The 15,680-nt window shown below is 46.1% G+C and overlaps 2 protein-coding genes across 8 annotated transcripts in view; one reads left to right on the top strand and one right to left on the bottom strand.

The window, feature by feature from the left end:
• BRINP2 (BMP/retinoic acid inducible neural specific 2) overlaps nucleotides 1-14,118 on the bottom strand; it is a 115,839-nt gene extending 101,721 nt beyond the window's left edge. The window contains exon 1 of one of the 4 annotated variants that reach the window (XM_073216805.1): nucleotides 14,037-14,118. The gene's annotated coding sequence lies outside the window, so the exon portion shown is untranslated. Of the gene's footprint in view, nucleotides 1-6,373; nucleotides 7,180-13,185; nucleotides 13,291-14,036 lie in introns of those variants that run through there. The other 3 variants (XM_073216806.1, XM_073216803.1, XM_073216804.1) reach the window with 3 other exon arrangements.
• Nucleotides 13,220-15,680, top strand: part of ASTN1 (astrotactin 1) — a 287,020-nt gene continuing 284,559 nt past the window's right edge. For all 4 annotated transcript variants that reach the window (XM_073216801.1, XM_073216800.1, XM_073216799.1 and 1 more), the window contains exon 1: nucleotides 13,220-13,502. In XM_073216801.1, the coding sequence (XP_073072902.1) occupies nucleotides 13,220-13,502 (283 nt within the window). The remainder of the gene's footprint in view (nucleotides 13,503-15,680) is intronic.

Here is a 15,680-nt window from a genome sequence, read left to right as displayed (position 1 = left end):
AGACCCTCCCTGACCTCAATCACTCTTTCCTACAATGGATGCAGGATCTAAAAGGGGTTAGAAAGCCAGCTACCCACTGCGTATTTGGACAAATTGTTTATCCTTGCTGGGCCTCCAACTCACCTATAAAAAGGGAATCTAGGATTTATTAAAGTGGGAATTACGGGATCATTAGGTGATGTAAATGAGTTAATGTCGGTAAAGCCTTCAGTATAGTGCCTGTCACATAAGTACTATTGCAGTGCTAGCTATTACCAGCACTGTCAATAATAATCATTATTATAACTATCATCCTATCTTCCCTGTAGAATGTAAGCGACTTGGTGGCAGGACTTTTATGTGTGGTTCACTGCTGAATCCTCAGTCCTAAGAAGAGTACCAGCACGTAGTCATAATAATATACTGGATAAATATTTCCTGAGAAATATGTCTTTGAACCTCAACCCTGCCTGGGCTCTGAGTACAGGAGATAGTCATATAAACAAATCATTACAGTGTGGTGGGGATAGTGCAAAAACAGTTTATGAGTGTGATGTGGAGGAGTATAGAAGAGGAGGCAATTAATTCTTTCCCAGAGTCTCAGGGAAATCCTCACAGAGAGCTCATCTTTACAGTCTTGAAGCTCCGTGACCATCAGGAAACAGAGAACAGGGTAGGAGAATTATCTGTAGGAAAACAACACCGCCCATTTCATTGTGTGTAGCTGGAGTGAGGGGTGGGAAGTAGGCTATTAAACCAGCTCGTGAAGGATCTCCTGTTTGTCAGGCTAAGGAATTTGCCTTTATTCTGACAGTGGTGGGGAGTCACTGGAGAATTCCAGTAAGGGGAGTAGAATTTACCCTTTTGGGAGGTCACCCTAGCTGTGAGGACACTGGACTGGCTAGCCTTCGGGAGAGGAAATGTGGAGGCAAAGTACTGGGTGAGTCTGGGTGAGAAGGGATAAGAGCCTGACCCAAGAGGGCGGCAGGAGGCAGGGTGGGGGGCAGGTGACTTTGAGAAGTCATGAGGAGGTACATACACCTGGCAGGGCCGTGGGGCCGGCCGCATGTGGGGGGCTGTGTGAGAGAAAGGGGAGCCCAGGACAACCTGTGTTTCTTCATTATGTTTCGGGGGGGTTGGCTGTGCCATTAGTCAAACTAGGGACTGTGGAGAAGGAATAGTTTTATGTGTGCAGTTGTTGCATAATGAATTCGCCTTGGGACATTTTAATCCTGGTGGTAGCAATGTGAAGACCTTTGGGCGAAAAAGATGTTGACATTTGTTGAGCATCCACCATGTGCCTGGAACTGTGTTTGGCCCCTTATGTATTTTATCTCGTTTACCATTTAGAACAACCCTCTGAGAGATGGGGCATTCTTATTTTTTTATTTTATACATGTTGAACCTGAGGCTCAGAGTGGTAATGATCCCTACTTTATATAGTCAACATTGAAGAACAGAAAGTAGGCCAGTTTGATTAAACAAGGTTGATGAAGTACACTTAAGAAAAGGATTTGAAAATAAAATATACTGCAAGGTTTAGAAAATAAATATAATGTGAGCCACATATATAATTTTAACTGTCCTAGTAGCCATGTTAAAAGTAAAAAGAAATGGGTGCAACTAATCTTAATATATTTAACCCAGTATGTCCAGAATATTATCATTTTAACATGTAATCAATATTGAAAAATGACTGAGATGTTTATATTCCTTTTTTTAAAAACCAAGTCTTCAAAATTCAGTGTGTATTTTACACTTACAACACACATTCAAGTGCTCAAGGACCCCATGTGACTGGTGGCTAAAGCACTGGTATAACAGTGCAGTTAGAGCTCAGTCCTGTGAGGTATCAAATTGCCCACTCCCTTGGCTTGACCCAGCATTCCAGGTATATTTGCCTTTCACATGAACTTAAGTAAAAGGAATAATGGAACTGATTGATGAAGATTCCATGCTGTCATGATGTTCCATCTGCATGGCAGAAGGACCATTTCAAGAAAGATCAACCTGCATCCCCATTGGTCAGGTGAGACCCGTCTACTGCAGCCCTCTGTCTGAAGCATGCATGAGGTGCCTGCCTTGAGTTCCTAAGAGAAGCGGCTTTAACCCACCCCTATTAACCCCGCGCCAGTGGGCTGGACCTCTCTCTACCTTAGCCTCCAAACAAGGTGGTGGACACTTCTGCATAGTAATGAGAAAAGGTATCAGCCCCACCATGCAACTGCATGGCCATTTACCATGGGAAACAAAAGTGACACAAGGCCGAGGGGAGGATTGTTTCAAAAAAAAGTAAATATCCCTCAGAACTCATCTCCAGAGTGAATTCCTGGAGCTATGCAGACAAATCAGCTAGGTTCTTAGGGATTTTCCTCCTGACCTGAGAGCGATTATGGTGTGACTTGCAGTAAGCCGTCCGTCCCCTTCTCTGTGCCTGATAGGTATTTCTTCCATGTTGGAATGGGGCCCCCAAGCAACCAAGGCCCCCAGTGTAGGCTAAGCACATGTCTCAAGCCATCGAAGACCAATATATGGGCTGGTTGTGCCTCCAGTTCTTTCCCAGAACTATGCTTTGCTTTGACCTTCTCTCCAGGAGAGGAGGCTCACTGCTGGAGCAAATGTGTGTGGCTGATAAGTCACAGCCATTTCCTGGTGGTCTGCAGCCTTGGCCCTTCCTTGATGCTGCCCACGTTGGCAGACCACCTCTCCCATCTCCTGCTCAGCTGAGCAACTGTAGTGCCCCGTGGTACAGCCGCGGGCAGTACCGCACCCCACCCGGCCTGCTTTTTGTGGTCTCCTCCTTTGTGACTGCTATAGCATATGTTTTATTAAAAGGGAAAGAGGAGGGGAGACAAGAGGTTATGTACATGGGCATGCTCAAGAATCTTAAGACTGAAAATCTGCTCAGTGCTAAATGTCTAAGGGCTTTGTCATTTTGCCTGCTGCAAGAAAACCCCAACAGGGACACTTGGGTGGAGAAATAAGAAATGGAAGAAAACCAACGCTCTCTTAGAAATTCTGATTCTAAAACAGGAAAAGATTTCCTTGTGTTCTATTGAAATTTGCCTGCTTTCCCCCAACATCTTCAGCCAAACCTTTTGATGTGATATTGATAAGCCCCTGACCTTGAACGGTGTTTTCCCATAATATATGGACTCAACTTGAGAGTGGCAGAAGGTGAGGTAGTTCTCAATGCCTAATGAGATATCCAACATTTCAGAATCCTCTTCCTGGCGCAAGGGAAGCTTCCTCTGTCAATATATGCTTCAAATAATTAACCCAAGTGTATGATATTTCCAGGATCGAAGTGGAGAAGCGGCTTAGGGCAAACCCCAAGGAAACGTGCAAACCTCAAAGTTTCCAGCCCTGTCGGCTGCGCTGTAGTTAGCCTCTCTGTCAGCTGGAATCCTTTCCCCACTTCTCCCTATCCAAACAAATCTCACTCCATCTCCCTTGGCACAATTCTGATTCTTCCTCCTTGGAATACTGATAGATCTCATTATTTGTATAAATCAATCGTACATTAATTTGGTCAGCCTCATGAATCTCTTGCATTGAACTGCCATTTAGAGTGTATATTGTCATTTACCTCTTCTCCAGATGTAAAGCTATTTTCCTAACTAGACTGTAAGATCATTGAAGGCAAAGGCAGTCTTATAAGACTTTTGTCCCTCACCGCCCTTCTGTAAGTGCCAGAGAAGCCCTCTGTCACCAGAACCTCCCATTCCTGTAAAGTACAGAACAACTGAATCATATCACAGCTACTAAGATGAAACCATTTCTTTGGAGAAGTCAGTCGAGTCTGTGGCTGGTTTAAGAGTGATGAGACCCAGGCACCAGCCCCTAGGTTCCGTTCCTTGCTGTGTGACCCAGAGCAACATAGTTCACCTTTCTGAGGTTCTCTTCTCTCCCTTTTCCCAGCAGGAAGCTAAAATCATTCTAGCTCTACTTCTTAGGGTGATCAGAGATAAATGAGACAATAAGCTATGTGAGGATTAGTTAGATGAGCTCCCTAAAATGCCCTCAGCCCTTTGGAGAAGGATACCATTATAGAATGTAAACAAGTTCTTATTTAAGAGAAAGAGTTGAATCACCAAAAAATACACTGCACAGTGGGGAAAACAAAACACTAACCAGGAAACCTCCACACTAAGCATCCCAGTCAGCAGAAAGTGCCCACGCAGGTGGCTCAAGTCCCTCCAGATTACCTCTTGTTTGTGAGCTGGGCAGGGATTTTGGAGCACCGTCTCAAAAGGGATCTTTTTTATGTGATGCTCCCCAGTGGCTAGACTGTGCCTTGGGAAAGGAGATTAGAAGGAGTTGATGACGCAGGGATGTGCTTTGCCCTCTGGTCTTGCTCAGTAAACAACCTGTTAGAAGGCCAGAAAGGAGTGCCCATAGGATGATCTTAAAGGCCAAATAGGAGCAGACGCCCCTATCCATGAGGCTGGCCAAGCAGGGACCCTCCTCCCTCTTTTCTTGTGCCCACACTGCAGCACACATCACTCCATTCTCAGAGGCAATGCCAGCCCCCCTTTGGTGGGAAGGGAGAAGCAAGAGTCAAGGATGCTTCTATCTTCTCCATGGCTGCAGCTCAGCTGCCCAGCCCTTTGGAATCAGCTTCCCTCCAGCAGGGAGGATCACCGCCTGACATTCACTTCCTTTCCCTCAGACAATTCACAGTAACTGTGCTCTGCACCTACTCAAATCATATCCCCCCTAAAAGAAGCAAAGCATGCCACTTTCCCCAGAGTAGGCAGCAGCTATGATATCAATAGGATTTCAGGATCACTGGGGCAGCATTGCTTGGCCGTGCTCCCAGTGCTGCCAAGCAACTTATTCTGGGTGAGAGGGAACTCCGGAGGGTCCTGCCTTAAACAAATAACATGCACACAACTGTGTGAAATCAAGAAGGAAAACACACAAACTCCAGCATCACTTTGCTGTTGCCTGATGTCATCAGACTGCCCCCCAGGGGATTTTGTAAAATACTTTAGCTGCTTGGTTAATACTGGAATTGCATGTGTTCTAGAGAGAGTGGTCAGAAAGAGTGTCCCTTCTACATGTACATGTCTGGAGAAGGACAGAGGCAGAAATACTTGACTAACAATGTACCTTTTATTCTCCTCATTGTTCTATGCTGACATATAATTGTTCCTGCTAGATAGGGCCCTGATTGCCCAGTTTGAAGCATGGCCTGTTAGAATTGCTATGCTTTTAACAAAACATTTGTTCCTGCTCTGGGCACCCGGCTCTCAGGCCTAGGAAAAGCACACACACAGTTCTTTACAGAGGGGTTGTTCAATCACGTTACAGTGCATTAGCTTGATTATTACTTAACATTTGGTTTAGGTCTATATACCCTGGATAAATATGTACCATGCAGAAGGACCGCTTCGTGAGGAGAAAACTCCTCTGGGCTGGAACAGCAGCTCCCAAGTTCGTGCTCTCACTAGGAAGGAAGACTCCAGACATTTGGGGCCTGGGCAGAGAGCTGCACATGCATGGTTCTCCTGTCGGCAGCCTGTTTCCTGCATACAGCTGTGAGCACAGGCACACACACACACACACGCGTGCGCGTGCATACACACACACACACACACACACACACACACACACACATTGTAGGCACCATTAGACTCTACCCAGATGAACACAGAACCAGGGAGAGAGAGATTGCTAGATAATGTCAGCATGCCCATCGCCCATCCTTCCAGCACAGCAATGCTCTCCCGGGCATCTCCAATGTGCTGCAGGCTCAACTTAATCACTGGGGCTTCTGCCACCACCCTGGGGAGACTATTTGCAACCTACAGGGTTCACTTCAGAATTTTTTTTCTTGGCTACCTGTGCATGAGGAGAGAGACAGGTCTCTACAGATATGCCACAGAGCCCTGTGAATGTATGAATATAGCCCTATGAACATGTGACTATAGATGCATCATGTACCATGACCTCAGCTTTTCGGGGTCCCTCCCAAACATAGCGAACTGAGTACAGTTCAGTCTGGCATCTGGCTCTGCAGGCAAAAGTCCTCGTCATCTTCTGCAATTATGCAGCCCGATTGGATTTTCTGAAGCTAATGGGAGTTGCACTAACTTTGAGGACTCAAACCAGGCAAAAGCAATATAGGTCAGGCAGAGTGCCCAAGCCGTGTGACAGCCATGCAAAACCAGGAGGCAATAACAGGGCTATCTCTAGCAAACCCCAAAGTCCACCACTCAGTTCCACAAGACAGAAACTAAGAGGGCTGAGGGATCACTCCCTCCGCCTGCATCTGCCAGGCACTAGGGCAAGAGGGTTGCAGGAGGGCAAAACTCTCCCTTTACAAGGGACACACCAAAGGACAACGAAAACGAGATGGAGAAAAATCCCCAAACCCCCGCGCGGTTACCTTGAATCCTTGCAAGAGCCCTCCTTGCTGTATCAGCTGCTCCCCAAACCTCCCCCGACTGGGAGGAGTCTCCTAAAAGATCCCAGGTTTTTGTGCAACATCTTCGGTGGCAGCTTTCCAAAGTTTTTACTTCATGATTTCTGGCGGCTCCTTCTCCTTTGGGGAAACGCAAATGCCTCCCCCTCAGCGTGTGAGAGGGAGCGGATGTCTCTTTTCAAATTCTCTAGCTCCCGCTTTGCTGCCGCCGCCGCCGTTAGACCCCTTGCCTGCCGCCTTCCCGCCAGGCAGCAAGGGTCCCAGGCACGCAGAGCATGTTCCAAGGGGGTCTCGGCGCTGGGCCGGGGCACACGCAGCGGGAGAGGGAAGGAAAGTGCAAAGCCCTACTGGGGGAGTCCCCTTTCCCTCCACCGAAGAGAACCCACGATCTTGCCTTTCTTGTAACTCTAAAGAGACTCACCGCCCTCTCCCTCTCCTGGAGTCACTGTGGTGCACAGGGCAGAGACAGGTCCTCCGACTTCACTGCTCGCAGCCTGCAGACCTGCCCCTGTGCTCGCCCCGCATGGCAGGTGCACATCCCTGGGCAAGTCCTAGCGGGGCCCTCCGAGCTCAGCGGAGGCGCCGCGGAGGCAGCCGAAGCAGCTCCCGAGGCACAGGGTTTCCATCTCAGGGCTGCAGCCAGGCGCGTCCCCGCTCCGACTACGCGCTCCGCACCTAGGCAGTGTCACCTGCAGACTCTGACACCAGATGAGTGTCTTAAGATAACAATGCTGCCCTGCCTGCCTCTCTCTTTCTTATGCACGTACGTTGGCAGCCAATGGGACGCAGCGCCCACACTCTCCCCGGACGCCCATTGGCCGGGCGCTAGGCAGGGGGCGGGCTCGGGGTCTCACCGCTGTCTCCTTTGGGGAGCTGGCTGGCTGGGGTGCCAGCTCTGTTAACCCTCACGGCTTGGCAGCAGGGACTTTTTGGTGTGGACTAGAAAGCCTTGGATAAATTCACGGCTGGGGAGTTGGAGAATGTAAGAAGGCTTGAGGAACAGAAGAAGCCAGGGAGCTAATTGCATTTTCTTCTAATCTTCCTGAGTTACAATAATCATTTATCCCAGACCATTTTGTTTGCTTGCTTAACTAGAACTCCCAGAGATAGGGGCCCATTTGAGCCATTTTCCTTCTAATTGGAGGTTTTATTCAGTTGTTTTGTGCATTTTAGCTTCTTGGTCCTGAATTACTTAATTAGAAATGAGCCCCCAAGTGAGAAATACAATGTACACACACACACACACACCAACACACACACACACACACACACACACACACACACACACACATACACACACACACACACACACACACACACACACACACACACACACAGATACCAGATAGGGAAAAGATAGTAGGAACTCAGAAGAGTAGAAGGGGAGAGAGAGAAGAGAACCAGATTTAGAGACTCCGAAGGGCTAAATCAAACATTTTGTCTGCACAGCAGGGTTGTGAAGACAAAGGTAAAGAGATGAAAGGGGGGGAAATGTCCTGTTTCCAAAAAAGCGAATTGTTTGGCCTGTGGTGTTTTCCTTCTGTGGGTCTCCTTTCACTTCAGTGTGTGTTACGAAGAAGGACTGTGGGTCTCCACTTGGTTTTGGAGCCCTGGGGAAATCAGAACAGGGCCAGCCTTGTTTCTGCGAAGCAGGTGCTGTTGTGGGGCCTGTGCATTTGGCGGGTGGGGAGAGGAGAGGAGAGAGAAAAAGAAATATTAACTTTGCATCAAAGACTGAAATGTATTCTTGATGTCCTAATGAGAATGCAAAACTAAATGAAGCTCAGCTAACTAGAATGCTCCACTAAATTTTGGCAAAAGCATGGGAGAGCAATAATTGAAGACAAGTCCGATTCCACAGAAGAGCTAAGGGTTGGAGTTGGCAAAGGAATTTGGTAGTTCACAGTAAACTGCGGTGGGGGAAATAGGAGAGGGGAATACATAGAAAGTGAAAGAAATGTTTTGGTTTAGTTTCCTTAAATGGAGAGGAATATCAAAGCTTATTTTGTAAAAAACTGGAAGAAAAATAAAAGCTAAAAAAGAGAAAAGAATGCAGAGGATTAATGGATGCCAAAGTACTATAAATCAGCATTAGCCGAAAACTATCGGGGAGGCACATGTTCTGAGTGGATGGGGAGAACTTATAAACATTTCTCAGATACATACCCTCAGTGCTTTAGAACACATCTATCCCTTTCACCTTTATCCCCCCTCCATATCTTGTAAGGCTTACCTTCCTTCTCCACACTGTAAGCATCTGCTTGCCTAAGCTATACAACATAGTAGAGAATGGTGTCTTAGGTCCCCCAGCTCTCCTGTAGTATAAAAACATCCACAGGGACCAGTGACAACCTAAATTGGTGCAACTGCTGAGGTCTTTATTTCTGTGCTTCCTACTAGAGACAGAGACCCCCTGAACTTGTCCCAGCTGATAAGACACCACCTGTTGAGAGTTTGTAAGGTAATAGAAGGGAGTGGGTAAATGGAAGTAGTTGAACAAATGATCACCAATTTCAATGGAAAGGAAACAAAAATTTCTAAGATGTCTAAAAGAGAAGGAAAGGGGCTAAAGTTGGGAGATAAGAAAATCTAAGAAAAGAAAAACTTGCCATGCTTTCTTCTCCTATGGAGCCCTAATCTGTGTTAAAAAAATTAATGAGGTATAATATACATTAAAAATTCTACAAGTATACAGTTTGATGACTTTTTGCTTAGATAGGCATCCATGTAACCCCAACCTATTATTATTCCCAGCACCTTGGGGAGCTAGTCCAGCCTTTCTCAGTCAAATTACCCCACTATCCAGAGATAACTACTATTCTGACTTTCATCTTCAAAGAATTCATGTTAGTTGTTTTGGATTTCATAAATATAGAATCTTAGAGTATACACTCTTGTGTCAGCTTTCTTTCAGTTATTTAGTCTGTGAGGTTTATCCAGGTAGTTGCATATTTTTCATTGCTATGTGCTATTCCACTGCATGCCTATATGCCATTTACTTCTCCTTTTCATGCATATTTGGGTTGTTTCCATTTTTTTTTTGTCTATTATGAGTCAACCCACTACAAATGATCTGTGCACATCTTTTGGGGACATATGTAATCAATTATCTTTCATGTACACCAAAAAGTTTAATTCACCTAATTTGCTTTTGCCTCCTACGTGGGAGAAAATCCCCTGAAGAAGATTCTGAAGCCTACTCCCTTTCTGAACGAATTGAATAAAGGAATAAGGTCAAAGGCTATCACTGCTGAGCACCAACTAACTGCTTAAAATGTGTTAGATCCTTCACATACATTATCTCATTTCCTCCTTACTACTCTAAAAAGCATGCATTATTATTATTCCTATTTTGCAAGTAAGAATTTTGAATGTAAGACATTTTACTAGAAAATTGCCTTTGGCCTTGTAAGGTGAATGAATGTGTGTGTGTGTGTGTGTGTGTGTGTGTGTGTGTGTGTGTGTGTGTGTGTGTTAAGTGCTCTGTGAGAGAAGCTAAGAGAAGAGGAACAGATAAAAGTTCTCACTGCATAGATAAGGCTGGAGATTGGTCTGTGGAGATGGGATGATCTGGAAAATAAGAGTGGTGCCTTCCACATGGATTGAACAGTTGGGGGAGTGAAAATGGAGAATGGGCTTTAATGTAACTGGGATATCTATGTGTTGTGGGAGGAGGGGCTAGATAGTGTAGTAAGCACTAAATCTAAGAGAATATATAGTGTGAGATTTGGAAGAGTTTAAAAAATTTTAAACCATGCCTAAACTTTATCCTGGAGGAAAAGTAATATTTTAGAATGACAAAAGCAAGATTCAATGAGGATCAACCTGGTAAAGAATAGGTTAATGGCAGGGAAAGCATTCAAATGATATTACAAGAGGCAAGGAAAGGAGTCCCTGGTACTTGAATCTTGAATAGTTGAGTAAGTTGAACCTGAGGAGAAAAGTCAGGATTGGAAATAACAGAACCTGCTATTTTTTATATACTGTCTTAGTGAATATAAGTACTTGCACTTATATAATCTGTGGCCTGGAGGATGGGCCAAGATCACTGACTCATTTTATTGATGGGGGCACTGAAGATAAGAATGGTCCAGTCTCACCTCCAAATAAGCAAATTATGGAGGTAAGACTGGGATTAAAGTTGGCTGTCTCACTACCTCATTTTGTCTATACACAAAGGTACTAATAGATGCATACAAATTTCTCCCAGTCCCATGTAAAATATCATACAGTAGTTATGGTCTGGTTTCTATGACCTTCAACCTCTCCCCTATCTCTAGGTATTTAATTCTTCAAGAGGATGCCATGTGATGTGACATTGCATCCACGTTTACAGGAGTCCATGCTCTGGCGAAATTCGATCTCTTTTTATTGTACTGTTTTCTGGCTGCACCCTTCCATAGGGTCAGTGGTCTATAAAGGCTTGAGACACCAACTTCCGATATTTCCAACTCAATACACATTTTTCAATGTCCATTTAATTCATACACTCTTTTCTTGTCCATGTGAGTAAGAAAGCATGTAAAAATGACTATGGATAGGCAAAGAATTCTAGACAGTGACATTAGAAAACCAACCCCAAATGGTCACTTGGGCTTTCTAAAATGACTCAAGACACTTCAGAAAATTAGAAAGAAAGATTTCAAAATAATAATAGAATACATGTTACTCCAAGCAGGAGGAATATTTTTCCTCTAGAATCTGTCCATGCCTTGCTTCATGCCCAGCATATGGTAGGTATGTCAATGTTTACTGAAGGAATTACTGCGACCCATCAAGTCCAATGCTTATCCTTAGGTGTGCCTAGGTGTACTGTAACTGTGGAGTGGACAGATCCTGGGGTAATGAAATCTTGTTTGTGGTCTTAGCTCCACCTCTTCTCAGGAGATGGATCTCGGGTAAATCATATCACCATTTCAGTGGGTTCAGTTTCCTCATCTGTTAAATGAGAGATTGGACTAACAGTTTCATACCATTTTTCACATTGTAGGACTAAGTGTGTTTTCCTGGCATCTACTTTAGTTTTAATGGTAAACCTTGCCTAACTAAGTTCACACTGTTTTTTATGCTGGGGAGAGGAGAATAAAAAGTATCCTGTCTTTCTCTCCCTCATTATACCTTCTAGAGAAGTAATGAAGATGAGGATGAGTTTTAGAAAGGTCATTAGCTAATGAATCTTGTTTGCAGTTGTTTACAAAGCTGCATGTTAAAATACCTCTGGGTTAGTTCTCAGATAGTCACATTCAAATGACTCAACTTGTAACAAACTATTTTTGTTCATTCCTTGAGATAAACAGATCTTTTGCCTCTTCAACATGACCTTAAATATGGCTCATTTTCTCTGTTCCCATCTATCAGCTAGAGTAACTGCCTAAAACATGTGGCAAAACCTTTGTTCTTTTACAGGACATACATTCACATATGCTAGAAAATTGACATCAGGTAGAATGAGAATGAAATTGGATCTAAATGGGGGTCCTCTTTTGAATTAAATTCTTAGAGAGTAGGAACTACCTACACCAGTCTCATAACACCTGGTATTAAAATTAGCATTGAATAAATGACGTTGGAATAAACTTTGGAATAAGTTATTGGTTATCATGTGAGAGAAAGTTCAGTTAAACATCAGATTCCACAAACAAATGCCACTTTTCTCCTACTGTTTATTGCACATTGTTAGTATTTTGTTAAGGCAACCCTGCCCTGCACTAATGGAAATAAAACATGATTTTTTGTTACTGTTACCTGCCCAGTGCTACTCCTGGTTGGGCTGGGACTGACTTGGTCCATATCCAATATATTCTTTTTTTCCTTTTCCATTTGCTGAGGGTGCTTGAAACTAGTTTTCTCACATTTTCTTCCAGCTCTGTTCTATTGACTAGGTTCTCTAAAAGTAAAGGCTCAGTATTTCTTGGTGCTCGCTGTACTTTTTCTATCAATCACAGCATTCCCCAAATCATCTTTGTATTGGCTACGGTAGATGGCATTTGTAACAGAAAGGAAACCAAGAGGCAGAGAGAAGTTGCAAATAAAAGTTCTGGCCTCCTCCTTAATTGTATACAGTACATTGGTTTTGTTCGTTGTTGCTATCTACCTCTTGATCTATCTGTATCTATATACCAAATATTTCCTTTAAATATTTCTGCAAAGGTAGTGCTGAGTAAAAACACATACGTGCATTTACCCCAGCACCTGCTTGTCCAGTGTACAAATCCAACTAGTGGGTAAAAAAAAGACAAGAAAGGGACCACCTACATCCACATACTAACTGGGGGTGGATTTGCTTCTAGAGAGACCCCACCACCACCACCTGCTCTGAGAAAGCGCCTTTTAAGGTGGGTGCGTGTGAGCCGATTCCAGGCCATCTGGATGATGATGTGAGGGCAAAGATTTTGCATTGCAAAGATCGATTTTTTAAAAATGCAGTGCAGGTAGCTAATAGCCAAGACTGTGTTCGTGCTGGGGGATGCAAAGGAGGAGAAAGGCGGCAGCTTGCTGGGGGCTGACCTGATTCCCTAGAATCCTGGGCTCTCTTCCTCTTTCCTCCGACGTCCTTCCTCCCCCTTTTCTCCCCCCCACCTCCACCCCCTTCCCCTTCCCCAGATAAGCAGCTCGGGGAAACAAAGAACGCGGGCTCTCTGGGCAACGGCGCGGAGCCCAGCACCCTGCCCGCCGCGCCTGGTTCCGGGACCAGCTCCCCCGGCCCGCGTGCTCCGCAGCCTCCCCCGCCTCCCGCGCTCGCTCGCTCGCTCCCTCCCGCTCGCTGCCTCCCCCACCTGCCAGGCTGGGAGGACGGCGCCGGGGCTCAAGATGGCTTTAGCCGGGCTCTGCGCCCTGCTCGCCTGCTGCTGGGGGCCGGCGGCGGTGCTGGCCACGGCCGCGGGCGACGTGGACCCATCCAAGGAGCTGGAGTGCAAGCTCAAAAGCATCACTGTGTCGGCGCTGCCCTTTCTGCGCGAGAACGACCTGAGCATCATGCACAGCCCTTCGGCCTCCGAGCCCAAGCTCCTCTTCTCGGTGCGCAACGACTTCCCGGGGGAAATGGTCGTGGTGGACGACCTGGAAAACACGGAGCTGCCCTACTTCGTGCTGGGTGAGTCCTGGGGGAGGTCGCGGCGCCCGAGGCGCGGGCCCGGCGTCCCCACCCCCACCCCGGCTCGCACTGAACACCCGCTCGCGCCGGCCTCCCCTCCCCCACGCCTGCCGCCCTGGATCCGCCCCACGCCTTGACCGCGCTCCACACCCACTTGCCGGCGAGGGCCGGTGCGCCTGACTTCTCCCCAAATCCGACCGGGATGCAGGGCCCTCAGCCTTCCCTCTGCCGCCCTGGCCCAAGACACAGGTTGCATGGGGCTCTCTGACACCTTTCCCAGCCTTGACCTCCCAGCTTTCTTTCAGGAGCACATTGACAGAGCACTTCTTGTCTGCTTCCAGCTCAGCAACCATAAGCCTTCCCCGTGCGCCCAGCCACATGTTGTTCAGTTCTTTATTCACACCCCCTGGGCTCCCACCCCGACCCACAACTCCTGGGAGTTAGAACCAGGTAGCCCGTTGTCACCTTGCCAGGCATATGTAGGCCAGATGGCACTGGCCACATCTCTCGTCTTCACTCCTTCAGGATTCTTACCTGTCATCAGGTTACTGACTCTTTGGGGCCCTGCTTCAGCGCAGTGAAGTTTCCTCCACCACTGGTGCCCATCCTGGCAAGCTCTACCCCCAGGCCTACATGTGACAACCTTCTCATTCAACCACCTCCACATCTCCACGTCACTTCACAGTTCTTTGGATAAAGAAATCACCACCCAACTGTAGTCTGTTAACACTGATGTCTTCTTTGTTCTCAGCGCCCCCTTAGGTAGGCATAGGTGTTCCTGCACACAAATTGACCTTCCTGGGCAAGAGGCCCTTCCTTCTTTTCTCTCTCCCTCTTGGTACGCCTATTTTAATGTTCTTGGCCCACAAAACTCCTTCAGATACTAGAACCTCTACATCACTTCTAATCCACTCCTCTTCATTCACTGCCAAGCTGCAAAGATACTGTGGTCCTGCTCCAGCATCTTGCAGAGCACCAAGGGGTCCTGTGAATTCCTTAAGCAACATTTCCCTCACTTCCCCATGTGCAGATGGATCTCTCACTATGTTGTGCATGTCCACCATGCAATCCATTTCTTTAGTGATGCCATAAATCCTTCTTGTTTTGCTCAGGAGAGAATTCAAAAATAATCATAAGTTAATCTCTCGACCAAAAAAAAATTATACAGGAGGCTGTTCCATTTACTTAATGACCTGTGAACTAGAGTTCACGTTGCAGGAACATGGCTTCCAGATGGCCCATCCATATGTAGGCAAGAGCCACAAGTGGAATGTTATCCAACTTCTCCCTCATGCTCTTTCTTCATACTGAAAACATGAAGAAGTGGGTGAGTAAACCCCCACTGCCCAACTCCTATGGAAAAGCAATTTCAAAAATTGCCAGGTCCTTTGAAAAGTTGGTTTACTATTCCTGGAGTGCAGCTCAGTTGACTCCATTAAGCTCAACCTACACTCTTGATGGCACTATTTGTTCTTGCATTAAAAACATACCAATAACAATAAAAACTGGGGGCCGGCTGGGAATAGGGACATTGTAAATACGCTGCTCATTAAAATGTGCGATTGCTGGGTCATTCAGTGCATGTAATTTTGTGTGGAAGTCATGCTGATGTGCAAGTACAATCTGTTCATCATAGTCTATAAAGATGAGTATAGGGAATTACGTGTTTCTAAAGAGCCTGTCTTGGGCTGTATATGTAATGTTGGCTGTGCATGGAGAGGGAAATATGTGGCACATGGAAAAACGGACACTGAGCCAGCAGGTATTCAAAATTCCACTTCCTTTTTGCAGGATCCCCAAGCCAAGGCCTAAAGCCATGATGTGCCTACTAGAATCCAGGGTGCACAGCAAAGCCCAGATGTTAAAGAATGGCTTTTCTGCACCTCTGTGCAAAGCTGCCCACTGCAGCACCCTGTTGGAGTTGCTATGGTAACCTCCTGCAACTTGGCATTCACATGCAGGAACAGACACACTCTCTCACTTCAGGGCCAGATGCATTTACTAAATGCATTGATTGTCCCCTGCCTGGTCAATAGGGGTATGTTTAAAACCAGAGATGGGCTGGTACCCTTCTGGACCAGTATTCCGAGGGAAAACAGGAGGTAGAGCAGAGTTGAGCAGAAAGAGAAAGCAGTCCAAGTTCATGGAGGGTAGACTCAAGTATAGCTGCTTTTGAAG

Source organism: Manis javanica, chromosome 11 (genome assembly GCF_040802235.1).
Source record: "Manis javanica isolate MJ-LG chromosome 11, MJ_LKY, whole genome shotgun sequence".
Taxonomy (NCBI): Eukaryota; Metazoa; Chordata; class Mammalia; order Pholidota; family Manidae; genus Manis; species Manis javanica.
Note: the sequence above shows the minus strand (reverse complement) of the source record. Positions and strands in the feature narration are given on the sequence as shown.